Source organism: Hyperolius riggenbachi, chromosome 9 (assembly GCF_040937935.1).
Source record: "Hyperolius riggenbachi isolate aHypRig1 chromosome 9, aHypRig1.pri, whole genome shotgun sequence".
Classification (NCBI taxonomy): Eukaryota; Metazoa; Chordata; class Amphibia; order Anura; family Hyperoliidae; genus Hyperolius; species Hyperolius riggenbachi.
Genome location: NC_090654.1, coordinates 13,509,587 through 13,533,291, shown reverse-complemented (window position 1 = coordinate 13,533,291; position 23,705 = coordinate 13,509,587). Strand labels below are relative to the sequence as shown.

The following is a 23,705-nucleotide window of genomic DNA, read 5'->3' as shown; positions in this document are numbered from 1 at the left end:
CACCGCAGAGTAGCGGTGACTCGTGTGAAAGCAGCTACAGGAATGTATCAGGTAACAGCGCCGCCCTACAGGAAGTGATCTCTGTTTACTTCCTGTTGGCGCTGTTACTTGATACATACCTGTAGCTGCTTTCACGCGAGTCACCGCTACTCTGCGGTGTGATTAATGACAGACATAATGAACAGAGGATTCCGGACTTCACGAGGGGACAGCGGCGAGAGCAGGGGAGGTAAGGGGAGCGGGTGGGCAAGCAAGCAGGCGGGCAGACAGTGTTAATAATGACAGAATAATCAATCAGGAGAGGCTTCCGGACTGAGGACAGCGGCAAGAGCAGGGGAGGTAAAGGTAGTGGGCGGGTAGGGGGAATCTATCTGGCTACCATCATTGAATTTAAGACCCCCCCCCCCCCCCCCCCCGAAAATAAGACCTAGCACAAATTTTTAAAGACAAATTAATATAAGACAGTGTCTTATTTTCGGGGAAACACGGTATGAGAACCAACTGAATGTAAAACTTGGCTAATATTGTTCAGGCAGTCCTTCTATAACACACACACGTGGCAAGATTGGAGGTAGCAAGTCCAACACGTGTGATTTGACCCCTCCTCCTCCAGCAGAGCCGGGCATGGGATTTACACACAGCAGGATTGGGCAGGTTTGTATAAACACCAGATGAAGAGATTCCGAATCTTCCACATATTGTAGCAATACGGACGGTCAATAAGATGCGAATAATTCTATGTTGTTGCAAATGCAGCAGGAAATGGACCAGATATCGCTGCTGCCTGTGTGGCCTATTTCCAAATGGCATAAAATCAGCATCCGCTGCAGTCATTAGCGTCTCACTGTCCCTCACTGTGCGGCACTGATGGGATATTTACATAATAAAGGGTACCGGAGGCAACATGTGACATGAGATAAACACAGTGTTATCCCTAGGCTCTTTTAGGCGGGCGCTCCACCCGGCTAGTTTTTCTGACCACCCGGCTGTCATCGGCTGACCTCCTCCTATGCTGTAAGCAGAGTTGCTCACAGAAGCAGCGACCTTAAATTCTCTCATCTCGCCCCACCCGGCTACCATTTCATGCCACCCGGCTACCATTTTATGCCACCTGGCTGGAAAAAAATATCTGGGGAGAACACTGTTAACATGTGTATGTACAGTACAAAACCTTATAACCAGGCTGTTCTACTTGCTTTATTTTGCTGCCTGAAAGAGTGAATTTCTAGGCATGGAAGTCTTGTCAGGAATATACAGTAGTAACCATCACTGATCAGCAAATTACAGCCATAAACGTTTTCCTGGCAGAATACAACTTCTGAGGCCGGGGAGAAATCAAATAGTGTCAGCCTAATAATACCTTATTAGGCTGTCACTGAGCAGAGGCAACAAAACATTCAATCTAGTTTGTAAATGTTTAAATACAAAAATAAAACCCTGGGATATCTACAAAATACTCATTTTTAGGAGTAGGAGGATAAATACAATTGTTAATCTCATCAGTTTATTTTCACTTCGGGTTCACTTTAAGCCCTTGCCTTATTTGGCATTTATCTGAATATCCGTTAATTACCTTCCGCCTCCTCTTCCTCCTCCTCATCGTCGTCATCATCATCCTCGTCAGAACTGAATGTGCCGTCAGGCAAGCTGTATATCCTAATAACTTGCTGTAACCAGAAAAGAGCCAACAGTCACAAGGGGGTACTAAGACTGGAGGCAGCAGAGATCAGCACACACTGCAGCTAGTTTACTATCAGTACAGGAACAGAGTAATAACATACTGTACATACTGGAGGTAGCAGAGATCAGCACACACTGCAGCTAGTTTACTATCAGAACAGGCACAGAGTAACCGCTTATACGGTACATACTGGAGGTAGCAGAGATCAGCACACGCTGCAGCTACTAGCAGTACAAGCACAGAGTAACAGATTATACTGTACATACTGGAGGTAGCAGAGATTAGCACACGCTGCGGCTAGCTTACTATCAGTACAGGCACAGAGTAACAGCTTATGCTGTACATACTGGAGGTAGCGGAGATCAGCACACACTACAGCTAGATTACAATCAGTATAGGCACAGAGTAACAGCTCATACTGAACATACTGGAGGTAGCAGAGATCAGCACACACTGCAGCTAGTTTACTATCACTGCAGGCACAGAGTAACAGCTTTTGCTGTACATACTGGGAGTAGCAGAGATCAGCACACGCTGCAGCTAGTTTACTATCAGTACAGGCACAGAGTAACAACAGGTCATACTGTACATACTGGAGGCAGCAGAGATCAGCACACACTGCAGCTAGTTTACTATCCGTACAGGCACAAAGTAACAGCTCAAACTGTACATACTGGAGCTAGTTACTATCAGTACAGGCACAGAGTAACAGCTTATACTGTACATACTGGGAGTAGCAGAGATGAGCACACACTGCAGCTAGTTTACTATCAGTACATGCACAGTGTAACAACAGCTCATACTGTACATACTGGAGGCAGCAGAGATCAGCACACGCTGCAGCTAGTGTACTATCAGTATAGGCACAGAGTAACAGCTCATACTGTACATACTGGAGGCAGCAGAGATCAGCACACGCTGCAGCTAGTGTACTATCAGTATAGGCACAGAGTAACAGCTTATACTGTACATACCAGAGGCAGCAGAGATCAGCACACACTGCAGCTAGTTTACTATCAGTACAGACACCGAGTAACCGCTTATACTGTTCATACTGGGGGTAGCAGAGATCAGCACACGCAGCAGCTAGTTTACTATCAGTATAAGCACAATGTACAGTAACAGCTTATACTGTACATATTCAGACATGTTCTATAATTTGCTGAGATCATGAAATTGTGATACGGAAACCCCAAAATAGAATTTGGCCTGAGACCCACTGTGGGCTGTTTGAGAGCGATCACAAAACCCTCAATTCCCAAATCTCACTATTTGAATGCGTTTCCCAGAGCGGTTTGTCTTTGCAGCCAGCGCTATGGGATCGTTTCAAAAATGCTGCATATATTGCTTTGTGATTTCGCCACAAATGTATCCCTGCAAGAGGAATCACACCAATATGGTTCCACAGCTGCAGCGCCGTCAGTGGGCACCAGGGGGTAGAGGTATTAGCGGCAGATGATCAGCAGGATGCCAGGCCACTGGTATAGCAGCCTCCATATCCCTCTGGCCTTAGGCGTCCTTTCCGTTTGGTAGCTCCGAGGTTCAGGTTGAGATCACAAGCTGCCGGTCAGTCTTTATACTTTACTTGCCTTGTTGGGGTCTTTCAGGATGAGGTATTTCCCTTCATCCAGCTTCATGCAAATGTCCACCACACAGCGCAGGATGCCCCAGGCGTTCTCCATACTCAGGTTAATCTGGTTGGCAAACTCGTTGGGCTTGAACTGCTGAGTCCCGAGGACAACGTGCCGGGAGGAGTCCTTCACGTGGTACCGGGAGACATACCTGAGAGAGAGAGAGAGAGAGAGAGAGAGAGAGAGAGAACAGACACGTGTGACATTCAGGCAACTGGAAGACTTTATAAAGGATATCAACAATCCACGAGAGCATGTTCTCTGCTAATCCCGCCAACCGCACTTTGGCGCTAAACGGCATTAGGCGGTCCCCAGAAAGCCACGCTCCCACCGCTGATCGGAGTTAGCAGTCGGGAGCTGGTTAAAGAGCCTATAAACATTTTTTCGATCACTCCACAACTATGCATAACCTACTACACATTGAGGGTTCCCTATGTCTGATTTTGAGGCTGCAGTGTCATCTTCTCCCCTAGATTGTTTAGGGCAGGATCAGGCAATCCAAAATCAGGTGAAGATGGAGCCAGCACACAGGCATACGTATCCAAATGTATTAATTCCTTGAGAAAGCAGAATATTTCACTAGGACTCCCTTGACAAGGCTTAGAATGGACAGAATTTATTCCATCCATGCTTTACCTTCACAAAAAGGGTAACTGTGTAACATGAGTGGATGGCCTGCTGAAGGGAACAGGAAGTGACATCACAAGGTGAGCCAGCGACTGCATCTAGATCCAGCTCTATGCAACCCGGCTGATGGATCTGCAGATTGACTTCAGGGGATGCTACAAAAAGCGGATCAGGTGACGAGAAGATCTTCCTGCCATTGATGCAGACAGGGCTGTGGTTTATTGACATTTTTACACGGTCCGTTATGGTAATCTGCCACAGACTGAAGGCAAAGCTGCTTTCTACTCTTCCATAATTTATACAGACGGCTTTCCGCTATAAGGCGTTTCACAGTCGGCAGTACTCACCCCAGTTTCAGGTACTCCGATCCGGCCAGCAATGCGCAGCAGGTCCATCTCGCCAGCTTGTAGCTGTTATTCTTCAGCTCTGTGGCGATCACAGCTCCCCTCTGAGAGTCCAGCTTCTGCCGCCAGTCTACGCCATTACAATACTAAAGACGAGAAAATCGCATCATTCATGCCACCGGACAGGAATAAAGTCATAATGAAGAGCTGACATCGCTGCTGCTTACCCGAGAGTCCCACTCGTTCAGGGTCTTAATGTTTATGAACGACACCTCTCCGTTCGCTCCGGTCATCACGCCATCGTGCTCACAGCGCACCACCAGATCAATGTCCTCTCCCAGCTTCCAGCGGCGGTACCTGCGTTACACAACATCTCCAATCAACAGGCTTATTGCTATAGCAACAGTGCACAGAAACACTATCCCTAAACCTCCCCGGCATTTAATTTACCTGCGATTTTTATACCAAAAGCTGGACTTTTTGTTTAAACCATTTGTTTATATTGTAGGCATTTTTGTGGCCAGCTTGTAAGTTGCAGTCTTGCAAGCTTTCCACACGTATGCGTCCAAGATAATAAAAAACAAAAACACTTAAAAATGTATTTTTTTTCCTTTAATATGTGCTGCTATGGGCAGTAGTGCTGCCCATAGCTTTTTTTTTTTTTTCTTTACACTTAGAATTTTTGTCATATTGGATTCGATAATGATGTATGTATTGGATTCAATTTGCAGCTTCCGTTCTGTGTTTGCCCAACACCAGGCGCACATGCCGGGGGTGTGATCGCCGAGCGACAGGAAGTGATGAGGAGGAAGAGGAGGAGTTCGCTGCTGGGAAAACGAATACATGTGCAGGGAAGCTGCGAGATGCTGGCGAGGGATCTCACACACGAGTGACGCCACAGGTGAGCAATTGCAATTACTGGAGGAGCCTAACTCATCCTTTCTGATTCTAGCCATTTTTAAGGACGAGTCAGGCTCCTCCATGCTAGGGAGGTTAAAAAGATGACTATTAATGAAAGATCCGATAATCGCAATTGGAGAGTATGGGTAGGGCCAATTGACAACAAACCGATTGTTATATTTTGAATTTCATTTATAAAGTTGATTGAACAATTATAATAGTTTCCTTCTGATTGCAATTATTGGACCGGAAAGATCGATCGGTCGATAAAATGACACACAGTTAAACCATGCACTGGCAGCGATCATCAATAGGATGCTAATCATTCTAACTTGAATGTAAACCGTTATGCACCTTGGAAGTGGGCGAATCAGAACCAGCAGGAAATGAATCCGATTGGCCGTATTCCAATCCCCAATCAGCATCTCTGCGGTTTACATTTAGACAAACCGCCTATGCAGTGTTGTCGTGGAGACCCTTACGGTCTGGAAGTGAAGCAGTTAACTTCCTGATAACCGCCTCATCAAGGCCCATTATTTAGCAGCATTGTGATACCTTCACCCGCTGCCAGGAAAGCCACAAGCCCCGCCCTCCTGGGAACGCCAGCTTTGTGTGATATATTTATAATCGGGTATCTGGCATCAGTATATAGATGTGGCAAGCAGCACATCGCAGCTACAGGCAAACAGGCAAGCGAGCAGCTGAACTTTAAATAGCGGTCGGCTATTACCGCCAGAAGAACTAATATTTCCAGCAGGTCGGCAACAGCAGCTTATAGATTTCGCTCAATACAGGTCCACTTTTCAACCGATATCTGAAAAAATGCAATTTCTGCAGAGGTGATTGAAAGTTTCTGTTGATCAAGCTGCCCCCCATCACTGTAATTATTCTGCAAACAGCTTCAATTGAAACAGACGACATACGTGGGTGCTGGAGATGGGATTTTCTACTCGTGTTAAGTTGTACGTCGCATACTAAAGATCGTTGAGTATTCTCAAACTTAACCTTGTGATACTTCCTCACTCTCTCTCTACTCCCCTATCTGTAATTACTATAAATGTAGAAAACATCCCCAATACCCTTAAAAAGCCCTCTGTCTGGTGGTAACATTGGACTCGGAGCTCTCATTTAAACCAAATATTAACAACCTCCATCTATTTCTCCAAAATTAGTCCCTTCCTTACACAAGAGACTACTAAAATGCTTGTGTACATGCTCTAATCATATCCCATCTTGATTACTGTAATGCCCTACTCTGCAGTCTACAAAAAAACAGACCGGCACCTCTCCAATCCCTACTGAGCTCTGCTGCCTGCCTCACCCACCACCTCTCCCCCCGCTGCTCTGATGCTGCCCCTCTGCCAATCCCTACTGACCTCTGCTGCTGTTCCCCTCTGCCAATTCCTATTGACCTCTCCTCCTCCTGATGCAGCCCCTCTCTGCCAATCCCTACTGAAAGCTCTGCTTCCCACCTCTCCTCTGCTGCTTCCCCCCTCTGCCAATCCCTACTGACCTCTCCTCCCGCTCCTCTGCTGCTTCCCCCCTCTGCCAATCCCTAATGACCTCTCCTCCTGCTCCTCTGCTGCTTCCCCCCTCTGCCAATCCTTATTGACCTCTCCCTTCTGCTCCTCTGGTGCTGCCCCCCTCTGCCAATCCCTATTGACCTCTCCTCCTGCTTCCCCCCTCTGCCAATCCCTATTGACCTCTCCTCCCGCTCCTCTGCTGCTTCCCCCCTCTGCCAATCCCTATTGACCTCTCCTCCCGCTCCTCTGCTGCTGCCCCCCTCTGCCAATCCCTATTGACCTCTCCCTCCTGCTCCTCTGGTGCTGCCCCCCTCTGCCAATCCCTATTGACCTCTCCTCCTGCTCCTCTCCTGCTTCCCCCCTCTGCCAATCCCTATTGACCTCTCCTCCCGCTCCTCTGCTGCTTCCCCCCTCTGCCAATCCCTATTGACCTCTCCTCCCGCTCCTCTGCTGCTGCCCCCCTCTGCCAATCCCTATTGACCTCTCCCTCCTGCTCCTCTGGTGCTGCCCCCCTCTGTCAATCCCTATTGACCTCTCCTCCTGCTCCTCTGGTGCTTCCCCCCTCTGCCAATCCCTATTGACCTCTCCCTCCTGCTCCTCTGGTGTTGCCCCCCTCTGCCAATCCCTATTGACCTCTCCCTCCTGCTCCTCTGGTGCTGCCCCCCTCTGCCAATACCTATTGACCTCTCCCTCCTGCTCCTCTTCTGCTTCCCCCCTCTGCCAATCCCTATTGACCTCTCCTCCTGCTCCTCTTCTGCTTCCCCCCTCTGCCAATCCCTATTGACCTCTCCCTCCTGCTGCTCTGGTGCTGCCCCCCTCTGCCAATCCCTATTGACCTCTCCTCCTGCTCCTCTGGTGCTGCCCCCCCCCCCCCTCTGCCAATCCCTATTGACCTCTCCTCCTCTGGTGCTGCCCCCCTCTGCCAATCCCTATTGACCTCTCCTTCTGCTCCTCTGCTGCTTCCCCCCTCTGCCAATCCCTATTGACCTCTCCTCCCGCTCCTCTTCTGCTTCCCCCCTCTGCCAATCCCTATTGACCTCTCCCTCCTGCTCCTCTGGTGCTGCCCCCCTCTGCCAATCCCTATTGACCTCTCCTCCTGCTCCTCTGGTGCTGCTTCCCCCCTCTGCCAATCCCTATTGACCTCTCCCTCCTGCTCCTCTGGTGCTGCCCCCCTCTGCCAATCCCTATTGACCTCTCCTCCTGCTCCTCTGGTGCTGCCCCCCCCCCCCTCTGCCAATCCCTATTGACCTCTCCTTCTCTGGTGCTGCCCCCCTCTGCCAATCCCTATTGACCTCTCCTCCTGCTCCTCTGGTGCTGCCCCCCCCCCCCTCTGCCAATCCCTATTGACCTCTCCTCCTGCTCCTCTGGTGCTGCCCCCTCTGCCAAGCTCTACTATTCTATTACACAACTAGTTCATTCAGACAAGTAGAAGCATCTGACGAGGACGGCGGAGACACTCACCTGTACGCTACAGACGCCACCTCATTCTTGTCCACATCATCCTCCACGAAAGGGTTGGGATTGGGGAATTTGTATTTTTCTTTTCCCTGCTGGAAGGAGACAACCAATCAGCAATAAAGACAAAGTTTGTGACGTAACGACTGTGACGGCCGACTCTCACACACTTACAATCTGCAGGCACTGCTGGGAGAAGTTGTGGTTGATGTATGTGGCCTCCATGGCGAGATTTCGGGGAGAGTTAAAGGAATTTACTTCATCTTGTGGAGGCTCGTTGGCCGTTTCACTGACAGTCAACAGATCTACAAAAAAGTAAATAAATTTGAAAACAGCTGAAGACTGGGCCAAGGACAGTACAGAGGACAATACAATTAAAAACCTTGCGTCTATGCAAAAGTTACGGTCCTGCTCCACAAGGAAACGCAATCACATGCGCAATCGCAAAACGATGCAATCATGTTTCCTTTGCTGAGGTTTTGAACGCGAGGCGGGGGAGAAAACTTGCTGGGAAAATCACATAGCAGTGCGATTGCTAAATGATTTTCCTGCACCCGATACAAAGTATAGACGTACAAGCGCACAAAAATCATGCAGGAAGGTGAATGGAGGAAAACTGAACTGCACTGGTGACAGAACAGCACCGCGAAATACATGCTAATCGCGGCGCTGTTGACTAGCAAATCGGGCATCATGTGATTTTCAAGTCAAATCACGCCTAGTGGAAAAGGGCCTTTAGGTTTTTTTCCCAAATCACAACTGCTGGCTGGCACGATTTTTGGTGCATTTCTGCTCTTATCATAATACTCTGCATAGAAGTGCAGGAAAATTGCATAGCAATCACACGCCCACGCGATTTGGCAACTTTTCAGGGCCCGCCCCCCCCCCCACATTGGAAATCGCAAGTGTGAACACTGCAACTCTCTGCTCTAAAAGAGAAGCAATAGCATAACAACCTTTACAGAAAAAAAATGTCCTTGTTACTGCTTATGGTGCTCCTTCAGAGAGGCTGCAGTGTAGTTACTTCCTGGTTTGCTGGGAGCACAGAAAGGGTTAAACTTCTGTCCCTGCATATTAGCTCCGAAGCTCACAGCAGGGATTTCTGTGTTCACCTTCTCTCCTGAGCAGCTCAGGTACGCTTTAAAGGGAACTAAGCACCCTTTCTTTCCTTGGAATTTCGCCTGGCTTGTAATAGCTATAGGAGCTGCAATGTTTCCCCCCTCCTCCTCCTTATTTATCGAAGTCACAGATGCTATCTTCACACATTCCCTCTAGATAAGCTCTGAAGAAACTTTCCTAATTGTTGATGAAATGGTATTGTTTACTTCTTGCTAACGAATACAATAAAACAATTACTAAGTCCTTAGCTGCCTGAAATCTCTGGACAGGCTGGACCATAGGCCTGCTGAAGTGGGCTGATAAAAAAAAACTTAAATGCTAAACTTTAAAAGTAAAATTAAAGTTTATTTCAATGAGCCACATTGTTGGCATGCATTTTTCATGTGCTATTGAGATGACCTGGGGGCTAAAAAATGGTGCTCGGTTCACGTTAAAGAGAAACTCCGACCAAGAATTGAACTTTATCCCAATCAGTAGCCGATACCCCTTTTACATGAGAAATTATTCTTTTTCACAAACAGACCATCAGGGGGCGCTGTATGGCTGATATTGTGGTGAAACGCCTCCTACAAAGAAACTCTGAGGACCGTGTTACTCTTGGCAGTTTCGTCTGTTAACCCTGTTGCATTGTGGGAAATAGCTGTTTACAGCGGTTTCAAACTGCCAAAAAAGCATGCAGCAGCTACATAACCTGCCAGCAGTAAAAATGTCACCATGTAATAAATGTCAGAATGTTAATCAGGGATTTAAAAGATTTTACAATGGGCAAACACTGACTAAATCATTTATACATAATTTTTGTAAAAATGAAGCACTTTTTTTTATTACATTTTCACTGGAGTTCCTCTTTAAAGCTTGTAAGTGTACCAAGGAGGTACAATAATGTCCAACCGGCTCAGTTGGGGAGTTTACCGGGCCAGACGGAACCGGATGGACACAGAGGGAACCCCGGATAATAGGGAGCTGGAGGGAGCCCTAGGTAAGTTAAATCCTTTTATTTCATCTCAAGTACTGGAAATAAATATTAGCCTCCTTATCCCTCATTTCAGGAGTACTTTTAAAACGGTACTAACCGAAATCAGAGTTGTCCCTTTTGTCGAAGAAGATCTTGGATCCGACCCTCTGAACCACGATGTCCCAGGAGTTGACTGAGCGCGTGCAGCACATGAGTGTGGCCAGAATAGCGTCTGTGGCGAAGACGTTGCCCTGCGTCTTGGCTAGCTGTGGATGGAGAACAGAGGCGTGTCATGTCACTCGTCCGTTCACGCCGCGCTCAGGGCGTAACCGCACACCATCTGCTGGACTCTCACCTTTCTGATGATCGGGTCATCTGTTGTGGTCACCGTGTGGAAGATCCTCTTAATGCTCTTTAAGGGTCTCTCGTTTCTGGTGGTGACTCGATCAAAGGCTTTGTCGTAATACTCCAGGGCGCCGCAGCACTCGCTGGCGGGAGAAGAAGAGCGATTAGCACCGCCAATACCACAAACGTATTTATACTTAGATCTCTATGGCTAGTTTAAAGGAAACACGAATCCGAATGACGCAACAAACGGCTCCACTCTAAATGGACTCTTAACTTTGAAAGTTTTGCGCGGATTCCCTTCATACAAGTGCACCTGTCAGTTATAGTTATTTAGGGAATCTTTAATCCGAGGAGGATACCCTCTATAACGGTACACTGAATAATCGACTGCAATCCATAAATGGGGTGCCTCAAAGCGGCCCCTCAGTCTCTGCTGTGTAAATACCATATAGGATGGGGGTACGACAGCCCAGTGACCGGATTACATTCTATAAACCCCTCCTGGGGGCACCCCTAGTAATCATTAAAGCGGATCTGATATGAAAAACTAACTATAACAAGTAACTTGTCTATATATGTTACCTAAAGTTTAGATAGTTTACACAGCTGCAAACAGCTTCATTAGAATATGATTATTTCTTCCTGTGATACAATGACAGCAGCCATGTTGTTTGTAAACATTAAACACAGGCAAGCTGATATGCCATCTCCAGCCCTCAGCCTGTGGAAAAAACCTAATCCCCCTCCTCCCCTCTGGCTAGTAATACCTCCCCCTCTTCTGCCCAGACTGAGCTCTCATGAGCCCTTGCTACTGTCTGAAAAAGCTTTGGCTCTCTAAAAACCTGTGGGCGTGGCTTGTTTAGTTTATAGGGAATTAGAGTATTAAAACAAAAAAAAAAAAAGTATTTGGCTTGAGGAATGCCCTATAAACTATAGGAAAGGAACACAATTATGCAATGAGTAAAAGTTCATCTCGGATCCACTTTAAGGTTTAAAGGAGTACCTGTAGTGAATAAAGTGCCCTTAGGGATACTTGGGAGAGTGAAGCCTCTGGATAGTAATGAGGCTTCCATCATCCTCCGTAGCACCCGCATAAATTCTGCCGAAAAGGGCAAATCAGAGGATTACACAGGCGCACACGGCTTCCATTGCTGGGTCCCCCGAACAGTGTGCGTCTCGTACAGGTTCAGTGAGTGGTAACTGTTACAAATCTATATTGGCCTCAATTCACTAAGCAGTTTAGACTAGTCTACAGATGGTTTTTAGTCTACTGATGGTTTGGTGTAATGCTTAAGACCTGGTCAAACATTCAGTAATGACAATTCACAAAGGCAAACAAAGAGTAACCACACCCACTTTTCCTGACAGAGATTAGACCAGCTGATTTCTGTTGGTAAAGTAATTCTGTGAGGTATGTTAGACGTGAGGATGGAGCCTTTTGAATTAATTATGCAGGAGTTTAATTGTATGCAGAGGAGAGCTCATCAGAGGAGAAGGATGTCAGTCATAGCTACTTGTTTGAGACGTGGCATCTTTTGATCATTTCCCTTGCTTTACCCACCTAACTACCAAATGGTTTAGACCAGGTCTAAAACATTTGGTAATAGTGAATTCTCATTTAATGCAACTGACCAAACCATCAGTAGACTAAAAACCATCAGTAGACTAGTCTAAACTGCTTAGTGAATTGAGGCCATTGTGGTCTATACACAATATAACTGATTCTGGGAAGGAAACGCTTTGAGTTAAGCTCCCTAAATTATTAACCACCTTAGCGGTATGGACGAGCTCAGCTCGTCCATTACCGCCGGTGGCTGCCGCTCAGGCCCTGCTGGGCCGATTTGCTCCCTGTAAAAAGGAGGACACGCAGCCGGCACTTTGCCAGCCGCGTGTGCTACCTGATCGCTGATCCGCCGCGTGCAGCTGCGAAAGAGGGTCGCCCCAGCCGCCCGAGCCCTGCGCAGCCGGAACAAACAGTTCCGGCCAGCGCTGAGGGCTGAATCGGAGGCGGCTGACGTCAGGACGTCGGCTGACGTCACTCCGCTCGTCGCCATGGCGACGAGCAAAACGAAACAAGGAAGGCCGCTCATTGCGGCCTTCCTTGTTACTGCGGATCGCCGGAGGCGATCAGAAATAATGGATAGGAGCGCCCTCTAGTGGCCTTTCATGCAGCCAACTTTCAGTTGGCTGCATGAAATAGTTTTTTTTTTATAAAAAAAAAAAAACCCTCCCGCAGCTGCCCTGGCGATCTTAATAGAACGCCAGGGTGGTTAATATTTATATAGTGCCGGCATCTTCCATAGTGCTGTACAGAGTATATTGTCTTGTCACTAACTGTCCCTCAGAGGAGCTCACAATCTAGTCCCTACCACAGTCCTATGTCTATGTATGTATCGTGTAGTGTATGTATCAGTCTAGGGCAGGCATGGGCAAACTTGGCCCTCCAGCTGTTAAGGAACTACAAGTCGTACAATGCATTGCAGGAGTCTGACAGCCACAGTCATGACTCAAAGGAAAATGCATTGTGGGACTTGTAGTTCCGTAACAGCTGGAGGGGATGAGTTTGCCCATGCCTGGCCTAAGGCCAATTCAAGGGGAAGCCAATTAACTGTATGTTTTTGGGGGCGTGGAAGGAAAACTGGAGTGCCCGGAGGAAACCCACACAGACACGGGGAGAACATACAAACTCCTTGCAAATGTTGACCTTGGCTGGGATTCGATCCAGGGACCCAGCGCTGCAAGGCGAGAGCGCTAACCACTACGCCACCAAGCTGTTTAAATAAGTTGGTTCTTCCTATGTTGTATGGGAGCCATCGCACACACTGAACTCACATGTCTATGGGTTCAGCCACTTCCATGTAACGCATCTTCATCAATCGGGGGAAGTCCATTTCTTCCTTCACCTCCCAGTCACTGCGTACTTCCACTGATGAGTCTCTTGGCTTCAACTGTTGGTACGAAAAATGCCAATGGTTGGTCAGTAAAAGAGGCGGCAGTTCTGGAGAAAAGGTTTGAATAAGAACAGAACTGCTGAGCGGTACATTACCTGTGATTTCTGATCCCACTTCTGCCGGACACCAAACTGCTTCTGGAATTTCTTCTGCAACCTCAGACGATCCCTGGGAGGAAAGTAAATATCATCATTAGTTATGTAATAGTTAGATTATCTGAAAAGATTATTTCAATTCATTTTCTTTTAACACTAGACCCTCCATCTCCCCAAATTAAACCCAAGAATCCCCAACCTCCAGAATTATACTGCCCTCCCACTGCCGCAATCTTCTTCTTTTAGGGTCTTAAAATATGGAGTCTTGTGTCCATACCATCCAACAGGACAGCCATGCCCCCGGATGTAGAGGCCTGAATGGGTCTAATTTTTCAGACCCGCCCCCGACACCCCGCAACCTGCTTTCTGATTAATCTGGTACCTGCACCCAACGGCCTCCAAACCTGCAACCCAACCAGCTTTTTCCATTTTATTATAAAATATACATTGCAAGTCTCACTGGAAGGCTGTAAAGTAAGTGAAACCTATTTTTATTCACAATCCAAAGCCAAAGAAGTGGATCTGAGAAAAACTTACTCATTGCATAATTTTGCCCCTTACATATATTTTATAGGGCATTCCTCAAGACAAATACTATTTTTTGGTTTTAATGCCTTAATTCCCTATAAAACTAAACAAGCCTCGCCCACAGCTCCTCCAGCGCGTACGAGAGATAACGGCGCCGGACACAGCCGGTATATGGCTGATCCTGCTGCTGCACAAGTCCGGGCCGTGTTAGTTACTATTCCCCCTCCAGGTCCACGTGGTTAGTGGGGGAATGAAATAATTCGGCTTCCAGCAATTATTGTTTTAAAAGCAACTTCAGCTCTGTCTTCTGACGGCGCTGAAGTTACTCCCTACGCTTGCTATAGCCGTAGTTCCTATTACGGCCTATGGTGGCGCCGGCTCCGCCCAAGTCTCCAGCGCCTAGGTTTTACTGATGAACTGTGTTTTGCGTGGAGTTATAGTAAAAAAAAAAAAACCCTACAAACACGGCACACCAGAGCGGCGACAATACCAGGTATAGTATTTATTTAGTAAAATCTATTGGGGGACATGTTTATTTTGTGACAAAGCGTTCATCTCTGGTTTCTTTTAACCACTTAGCAACCCTTGCCACGCCCCTTTAAAATTCACCTGGGGCACAGGGGCGTAGATAGGCATCTCCTGTTTGTTTTCCCGATGTGAGCGGTCGCACGGATGTGCGGTCACGATCGGCACCCGCTGGTCAGCCAATCAAAGTGCTTACAAGTTTGAATAAGCACTGCCAAAGCCAATGGCAGTGCTCATTCATTCAGAATGTGTGTAAACATTGAATCAGTCACTATGCTGTTACAGTTACTGAGATCACTCGCGAGAGGATCTCAGATAACTAATACAGCATTAGTGAGTGATCAGCATCAGTTAAGTTTTTTTTAATAAATTATACCCCCATTAAGCCCATTAACCCATGCCTCCCTGAAATGTTAAAATTGCTGTGGTTTTTAGGGGAAAACCCCTGTGGTAGAGAAGTGGTTAAAGTCTTGTGAGTATGCCGGGAGGAAGCAAAGAATTTCTGCAAAATGTACAGTCTAAAAAAGGAACAATGCCAGTTGCCTGGCTGTCCTGCTGATCTTTTTAGCATTAGTAGTGTCTGAATTACACCAGAATCAAGCATGCAGCGAATCCAGTCACACCGCAGTCAGAGCACCTGCAGCCAATCTTCGGATTTGGGTAGCTGTGCCAAAATGATCATTTTCATAATACCGAATTTAAAGAGATACCGTAACCAAGAATTGAACTTCATCCCAATCAGTAGCTGATACCCCCATTTTACATGAGAAATCTATTCCTTTTCACAAACGGACCATCAGGGGGCTCTGTATGGCTGATATTGTGGTGAAACCCCTCCCACAGTGTGATGTCAGGACCATGGTGCTGACATCACACTGTGGGAGCCTTGTTGCATTGTGGGAAATAACAGCTGTTTACAACTGCCAAAAAACCAAGCAGCACCTCCTTCCACTGACATCACCTGCCAGCAGTAAAAATGTCACCATGTGATAAATGTCAGAATGTAAATCAGGGAGAGGAAAGATTTTACAATGGGCAACACTGACTAAATCATTTATACATAATTATTGTAAAAATGAAGCACTTTTATTACATTATTTTCACTGGAGTTCCTCTTTAAGCAGATTTGTGCAGCACCCTTCTACATTTATGGAAACTCTATAGTGGAAGTGAACTTTCCTTTTAAGCACTGGATGATTTATAGACTGATAAGAATTTGTCTCACCTCTCCTTCTGTTTGGCGCTCTTGGGCAGGGTTTGCATGTTGAACTGAAGCATGTTCCTCCTGTCTTTATCGCGACGTAGATTCCTCTGTAGATAAGAGAACAAATAGACAAGGTCAGGCAGTCTGTAGATAATAAATTAATGCCCCAAAATGTCATGACACGGGCAGGGGGTTGGGGAGGGCTGGTGGTGCTGGGACTCTAGCCATGACTTTGCAGGCTCCTCCCCCTTTTCATACACCATTTCCTGGTAGTCATGCCAAACATCAGGCCAGCACATTTTAAATAACTTGGAACGATGAAGCATATTAAGAGGTTCGGGGCTTCAGAACCCCCGGATCTGCAGACTTGATCCAGGTAAACCATCAACAATTTATTGTAGAACTAAAACTATTACAGTATAAGAGCTCAGACACACTGTAAGCGCTTGTCTGAGCGCTTTTTGACCTCCAGAGCTTTTTAAAAAAACGCTCCCATTGACTAACATTAAAATCGCAGTCAAATTGCACGATTTAAATGTAAGTCAATGTGAGCGTTTTTTTAAAAAGCGCTCAGAAAAGTGCTTATAGTGTGTCTAAGCCAAAAGATGTCCAAACATTACTCGATCTTCCATTGGTCGATTAAGTGATCAACTTTATTGAACAATCAACAACAGTGTGGTTGATCAACTAGTGGCCCATGCAGCAAACGATATCCTATGAGATTCTCCTTCACCAATCGTTCTGAACGATTTTGTGCCTCCATGCTCTGAAACTAAAAACCGATTGTGTCGACTGGAATCATGCAAACAGTAACTGTTTACTTTATAATCAACTGATATCTTCTAGTCCTGTGCGATAGAGTAGAATGGAACATAACCGATCCTCCCCTGATAACATAAAATGACCAATCGATCAGAAGATTAATGTATGGGAACCTTTAATTGGGGGAAGGAGAACTTTTGGGAACTCTGTAGACAAACTCCCAATATGACAGCGTCCTGCGCCCCTTACCTGTGCGAATCGCAGTCTGTTCCTCTGGTACGCCGTCTTCTGCATCTTTGTGGTGTCCACCAGCTGGAAGCTGGTCTCATCCTCCTCATGGAAGTAGGCGTACTGACTGCCGCCGCCAAACTGGGAGGAATACTTATCTAGAGAAGCAAACGTCACAGAGAGTTACAGCAATGTTTGCCAGACAGACATTTACTAAAACTCTACAGGCTGAGCAAACAAAGAGTACACAAATGAAGAAAAAAACTAAAAGCAAACATGCAACCCGAATCATGAACAGGTAATAGCACGCACTGCTGACAAGTTATTGTTTTAAACCAACGAAAGCTGCGTCGTCAAACTCTCAAACCTGTAGGGCGATCCTCCACCCAGATCAAGTAATTAGTAAGTGTCCCCTGGGCCACTCTGCATTAGGCTGTGGGAGGCCCACTGGCAGTCTGCAGATGCACAAAATAACGTGGCGCCACAGTGCACAAAAAATGGCAGGAAAAATGTGGTGAGAAGGATATGAAGGCTGACAGGTTTATTTCCTTTTAAATGATGCACATTGCCTGGCTGTCCTGCTGATCCTCTGCCTCTAATACTTTTATGTTTCAATAATTTTTATTGGTTTTAACATAGTACCAGACTGACATTACATTTACAGTAATGAACCATGAAATATATTGCAGTTTACAACATAAGGTACTGTGAATAACGTGCGAATTAAATAAAGTAATAACATGACAACATGAGTCTTGAAACTGTGGTAGCCTATGAGGATTGTAAAACAAGGATCGGAGGGTTGGAGTATGAAAAGCAACCCCTAACCGAGTAGATCAGTCTTTGGAAAGGCTGAGTGGTGGTATGTTTAACCACTTAATTAGGAAAGATGGCGACCGCCCATTCACAGACCAAAATGGCTGGGCAGGGCCACCCTCCCCTAGATATAGCAAAACGCTTATGAGGTCCGGCCTTCAGCAAGACAGGATCTTTATTGCAATTCTAAAAGGTCTACACTTGTGACAACGTGGTTCCTAGGAGTGTAAGTATATTTGGGGATTGCAATACCAGTAGGTTCGTAGAGAATTATACCGTATCAGGTTGTCAGTTTGTGAACGAAGATAGGTAAAGGAAAAGAGAAGTAAAGAAGGAAAAAGAAGTACAGAGAAGACTTTTAAAGCCATATCCGCTGAACAAGCATGCAGATCAGATGCCTGACAAATCTGACAAGATTAGCTGCATGCTTGTTTCAGGTGTGCGATTTAGACCCTACTTTCCAGAAAGATCAGCAGTACTGCCAGGCAACTGGTTATTTAAAAAGGAAATAAATATGGCCGCTTCCATAGATCTCACACCTCAGGTACCTTTTAAAGCGACTTGGTTTGTGTGTGTGTGGACATACACTACGTGGAGGGAGACTTGAAGGAAATCTATGTGCAGATGTGTGGCAGCAATAGAGCCCCCTCTGATCATATTCAATCAGACAGGAATCTATCGGATGATTGAATCTGCAGCCCAATCCGCCCATGTATGGGGACCTTTGTTACATAGTATATCTGGAGGTACAGACTAACCAGCACGCTCATGGTGAACCAGAACTCAGAGTGTGTGAGGTGCTACATTGGTCCTAAAAGCCCCCTTACTAAAATGCTTGGAAAACAAAAAAGTTTGCTTTCTTAAAACAGTAAGAATTAGCGATAATTCAGGTTGGAGTGAGCTTGAGATGTCTCCCAGAGCACCACTGCTGAATAAATGCAAATTAACCATTGTACCCTTAGAAGCTAAACACACCTCCAGAACCGCTGGAATGCAATGATGTGTCAGCTTGTTAATATGTACAGAGCCATACTAATCCAACATGCATACAGACTGTTTCGGATTGGTTTTTCCTCATCAGTGCATGGCATGGATTATGTGGCTCTATGGAGTAGGACCTGAAACACCCAGAGTTACAGACTAACCAGCAATGGTTGATTTGCATATTTCAGCAGTGATGCATTGTGGGAGATATCTCGGAGTTCAGGCCAACCTGAATTATTGCAAAAGCTTTGTTTTAAAAAAGCAAACTTGTTTTTCATAGTATATTTGGAAACACACACAGTACAAAAGCTGCAAAGTTAGGGTGCGTTTCCACTAACGCGAATTCGCATGCGTTCCCCGCATGCAAATTCGCATAACCAATAAAAGTGAATGAGCCTGTGTCCACTTGTCAGGAAAACGGAGCGTTTTCTTGTGCATGAAAAATCTGCTCAGCAGAGTCATCCGAATTTGGACTCCGCACACACGCATGCGATTCGCATACAATGTATTTAATAGGGAATTCGCATGGTGTTTTTTCATGCGAATTTTCATGTGAATTCGCATACGATTTCGCATGGAATCAATGAAAAAGCACAAAGGCACTGACATGGTTAAATTCGCACACAGCGTGATCCATGCGAAATCGTATGCGAATTCGCGGTAAAATTCGCATACAACCGCATGCGATTTCGCTCCTACATGCGAATTCGTCCGCGGAGAATCCGCGGCGATTTCCCACCGCACTAGTGGAAACGCACCCTTACACATCGGCACAGCAGGCCTGAGACTGATAGCAGAGAGTTCCTACTTACTGGTATATCTCTTGTCCTGATATGTGGCTCCAGTCCAGTCTGCAACCTTATCAATGGAAGCACAGGAAACACACACCCATTAGAAGTCAGGTCATGGTACCGGCAGCAATGACAGTACAGAAAGCTAATAACAGGCCAGGAAATCATCTTACTATGCAAATAAATTCAGCATTCTCCCCATCAGACAAAATATGCCCGCACAGCAATGAGCGTGTAAGCACAATAAATAAAAACGTACCTTTCCCAAGCGATCTCCCTTGCTGAAAGGCTGGTAAGGCATGTCCTTAAACTGATCCGGAACGGCACAGGGACCCCAACCCAAAGGGTTGTCATTTATCGCGGGGGCCCAAAACTTTGCCATGGTGAGATACCTGGAGGACAGAGGAAAGAAAAAACTTCAGTATGCAATGCACAGATAAGAACACGATATACACGCTTGTTGCACAAAATAGCCCCGCCTCTGAAATGCACTCCTCACTCAAGAATTGGTTGAACTGCAAGCACTCTAACGATGGCCGATTCGACCGCTTTGATCGAATCGGCTAGAAATCGATGCAGAAAAAAGCATGATCGATTGATTTCTGGCCGATTTCGAACGATTTGCTTGATCGGTCCGGGCGGAAAATCTGGGTCGAACGGCTGCTGGCCCATAGGGTTGCATTGGATCGAATGGTGCAACACTGCATTTCAATCGAATTTCATTCTGAAATCTATTGAAATTCGATTCCTACTGTGTGGTACACATCAGATACATTCCTGTCAGATTCGACCTGATAGGCATCTGACAGAAATCTATCTGATGGTCGAATCTGCTGCAAATCTGTAAGTGGCCACCTTAAAGGTGGCCATACACTGGCCCGATTCGCGGCCGTTTCGACAACAGATTCGATCCTGGGATCGAATCTGCTGCCAATCGTTAGCGGTAAACGCACCCGACGATCCGATTTCCTCCCGAAATCGGATCGGTCCGTCGATCGCGCCGTGCGGGAAATTACCCTCGATCGCCCGCGGGTAGGGAGCGCGTCGCTAGCGGCGGCCGATCCGGAATACATTACCTGACGCTGGCTTCCGGGCATCTTCTCCGCGCTGCAGTGCTCTGTTCCGGCTCCATCCCGGCGCTTCCTGTGTCACTGCAGTGACCAGGAAGTTCAAATAGAGGGCGCTCTATTTAAACTTCCTGGTCACAGAGTAACACAGGAAGCGCCGGGATGGAGCCGGAACAGAGCCGTGCAGCGCGGAGAAGACGCCCGGGAGCCAGCCTCAGGTAATGTATACGGGCGGGGGACAGGCGGCAGGAGCAGCTCAGCAGATGAATCGGTTTCAGGCTGAAATCGGTTCACAATCTGTTTGCAGTAAAGGCAGCCATACGATCCCTCTCTGATCAGATAGGGATCTGTCAGCTGGTCGATCTAATGGCAAATCGACCAGTGTATGGCTACCTTAAGTTGTGCAGTGCAGCCAATGATCCCACACGTTGATCATGGTTGATAAACTGCACAAAATTAATTGACAGTGACTCAGTCGCATATATAATGGCTTGTTTGACCATCATAGAACGTATAAACGTTACTGTACAAGAACATTGCAAATATGCTTTGATACCAATCAGCCTCCCGCAGCAGCCATATGCTATGTTTCACTCCCAAAATTAACAAAATGTGGGGCTAGGAGTGCCCAGACCTTTGCACACAACTGTATATTCAGGTTTGAATTAAAGCCCAGTTGCATTTCAAATAAGCAGCGCTTGGCACAGTCCACACAAACCTTATATGCCAGTGAAGGTCTCCAACCTCTGATGTGGGTAAAACTGGAATAATCCGGGATAAGAGCTAGTCCACACTAGGTCCGGAAACGTATCCGTGGCTGCGTTTTTCAAACCTGATGAAAAACGGAGTCCCGGATACTAATGTTGAAAATAGCAGCCAGCCTCACCCAAGTAAAAAACGGATCCGTCTGTGTTTGCGGGGATCTGTTTTCAAAACCTGAACGGAAGGTCCAGATCTGCTGCATTTTCACACAACGGATCAGGACCACGGATACACGCAGGGGGTAGTGAAAGCAATGAGAAAACGCATCTCCAGCTCCACAGGCAGAAAACTGATGTTAAAACAGATAGCCTGAGCTTTATGATTGGCCCAAAAAAATCGTCCCACTCCTTCCTAATGATAGAGACGTTTTCTGTCAGGGAAAAACCTGAACGGAAACTGATGCAAAACTGATGCACTTTCATCAGTTTGCAGTACGGTGGGTACTTCCCCTAATCTTCCCCTGATCCGGACTGCAGTGTCCGTCCTGCAACCGTGTCTAGTGTGGACCCACTCTAAGAGGAGCTCCAATCAAACTATTCCACTTCAAAACTAGAAGTCAACTAGACTCCAACTACTAACACAATAGTGTACCAGCACAGCTGCACAAAGTACCAAGATCTCTAAGTATTTTATCCTAAACAAGATGCCCTCCCTTCCCCCTCACTAATGCTGAGTACACACTATGAGATTTTCTGGTCTATTTACTGTCAGATCGATTATTTCCAACATGTCCGATTTGCTTTTCGATCGATTTCCAAGCATGTTCCGATCGATTTCCGTGCACTCTAATAGGAAATCGATCGGAAAATGCTCGGAAAGCAAATCGGACATGTTGGAAATAATCGATTTGACAGTAAATCGACCTGAAAATCTCAGTGTGTACCCAGCATAAGAATAGTCAAGATGCAAATAGCCCTGACTTGAATAGAAATGTAATGCAAATATGGCACCATTTAAAAGTGCATTTGCCTGCATGGAGCTGTGAACTAGGCCAATCTGCATTACATTGGGATCCAAGCTAAGATTATTAGCATCTGAAAGACCCTCCTTGCTTTTAGTATTAGGCAGTAAGCATGTCTCTTATAACTTAGTGGACGCAACCAATCTGCTGCAAAGCAGGAAGCGGCCATGGCTCTTTCTCCCACTGTGTCCCCTCAAATAGAGGAGCGTATAACCCACTATACAGTATGCTCTGAAAGAGGACCTGAACTCTTGCACAGGACAGAAGGGAAACCCTGTGTGTATTCAGAGACTTTAGCCTGTCCAATTGAATACATTTGAAATCGGCGCCGGTAGACTTGGGCGCAGGATACAGCCGGTATATGGCTGATCCTGCAGCTGCACAAGTCCGGGCCGTGTTAAATACTACTCCCCCTACAGGCCGCCATGGATAGTGGGGGATGATATGATTCGGCTTCCAGCGATTACTGGAAGCTGAATTATTGTGATTTAAAAGTAACTTCAGCTCAGTCTTCTGACGGCACCGACATTACTGAGCGCCGCTACAGATGTAATTCCTATCACAGCCTATGGTGGCGCCGGCTGCGCCCAAATCTTACTGCACTGAAAAGCTCTGCTCCGGTCCAATTCGCCCTCATCTGTGACTAATCACTAAGTTATAATTCGATCTCTCACTTGTGTCAGCTGGCTGCCTCTGCAGAGCAGCTAATTTGCAAACACAGGATGTTAACCCTATGTCTGCTTCCATGAAAGCAGGAAGTAGACACACTGCAGATTTTTTGCAGGATTTGCATCAGCTGTAACAAAGAAATGTTTTTTTCTGTACAGGTTATTATGCTGTTGCTTATCTTTTAGAACACAGAGGAAGTTCTGGTCTGCTTGAAGTACCTCCTCCCCACCCCCACAGCAGAACTGATGCCCCTACCCCTCTCCCACCAATCAGTGATGTGTCCTGCAGCTCTCCTCAGATATGGCTGTGAATGATCGACCAAGATGGCGGCTTCCTCTCAGCCCCGTGCAAAGTTCCGGTTCAGCCCCCCGTAATTCCGGTACCACCAGGCCGGGATATGGAGCCGGGGGACCCCGGGGCTGCACAGTCCCCGCCGTACCCCCCGACTCTCCCCTCCCCCGCCGGCCATACCCCCCTCACCACACAGCGGAGCACCCCCTCCACCCATCCCCGGCCCCCCTCACCTCTTCCCGCCGCTCCTGCGCCCGGATGGCTGCGGATTCTCCTCCGGCCCCAACTACAGCCGCACTCCGCTGCCTGCTCAGCACACAGGAAGAGGGCAAAAAGACCGGCACGCCTCACCGGAAGTGCCAGGACTGTCGCAAAACCCCACGTTACAGCGCTGCGTTCCAGAAGGAGTATCGCGAGGTTACGTGCACCGCAGACGTAGAACTAGTGTGTGTGACGCTATAGGGATGCGCGTGCACAATCCTAGCGAC

The 23,705-nt window shown here is 46.9% G+C and overlaps 1 protein-coding gene across 1 annotated transcript; it reads right to left on the bottom strand.

Annotated features, from left to right (window-relative positions):
• Positions 1-1,565: 1,565 nt before the first annotated feature.
• On the bottom strand, positions 1,566-23,563 carry EIF3D (eukaryotic translation initiation factor 3 subunit D). The gene is made up of 15 exons (XM_068251963.1): positions 23,451-23,563; positions 19,727-19,859; positions 19,489-19,534; positions 16,898-17,034; positions 15,908-15,993; positions 13,630-13,702; positions 13,416-13,531; positions 10,591-10,723; positions 10,354-10,501; positions 8,336-8,466; positions 8,168-8,253; positions 4,511-4,640; positions 4,287-4,429; positions 3,271-3,463; positions 1,566-1,667 (listed from the first exon to the last, which is right to left on the bottom strand). The coding sequence occupies exons 2-15, from the start codon at positions 19,847-19,849 to the stop codon at positions 1,566-1,568; spliced, it is 1,647 nt and encodes a 548-aa protein (XP_068108064.1). The 5' UTR covers positions 19,850-19,859; positions 23,451-23,563.
• Positions 23,564-23,705: the final 142 nt, after the last annotated feature.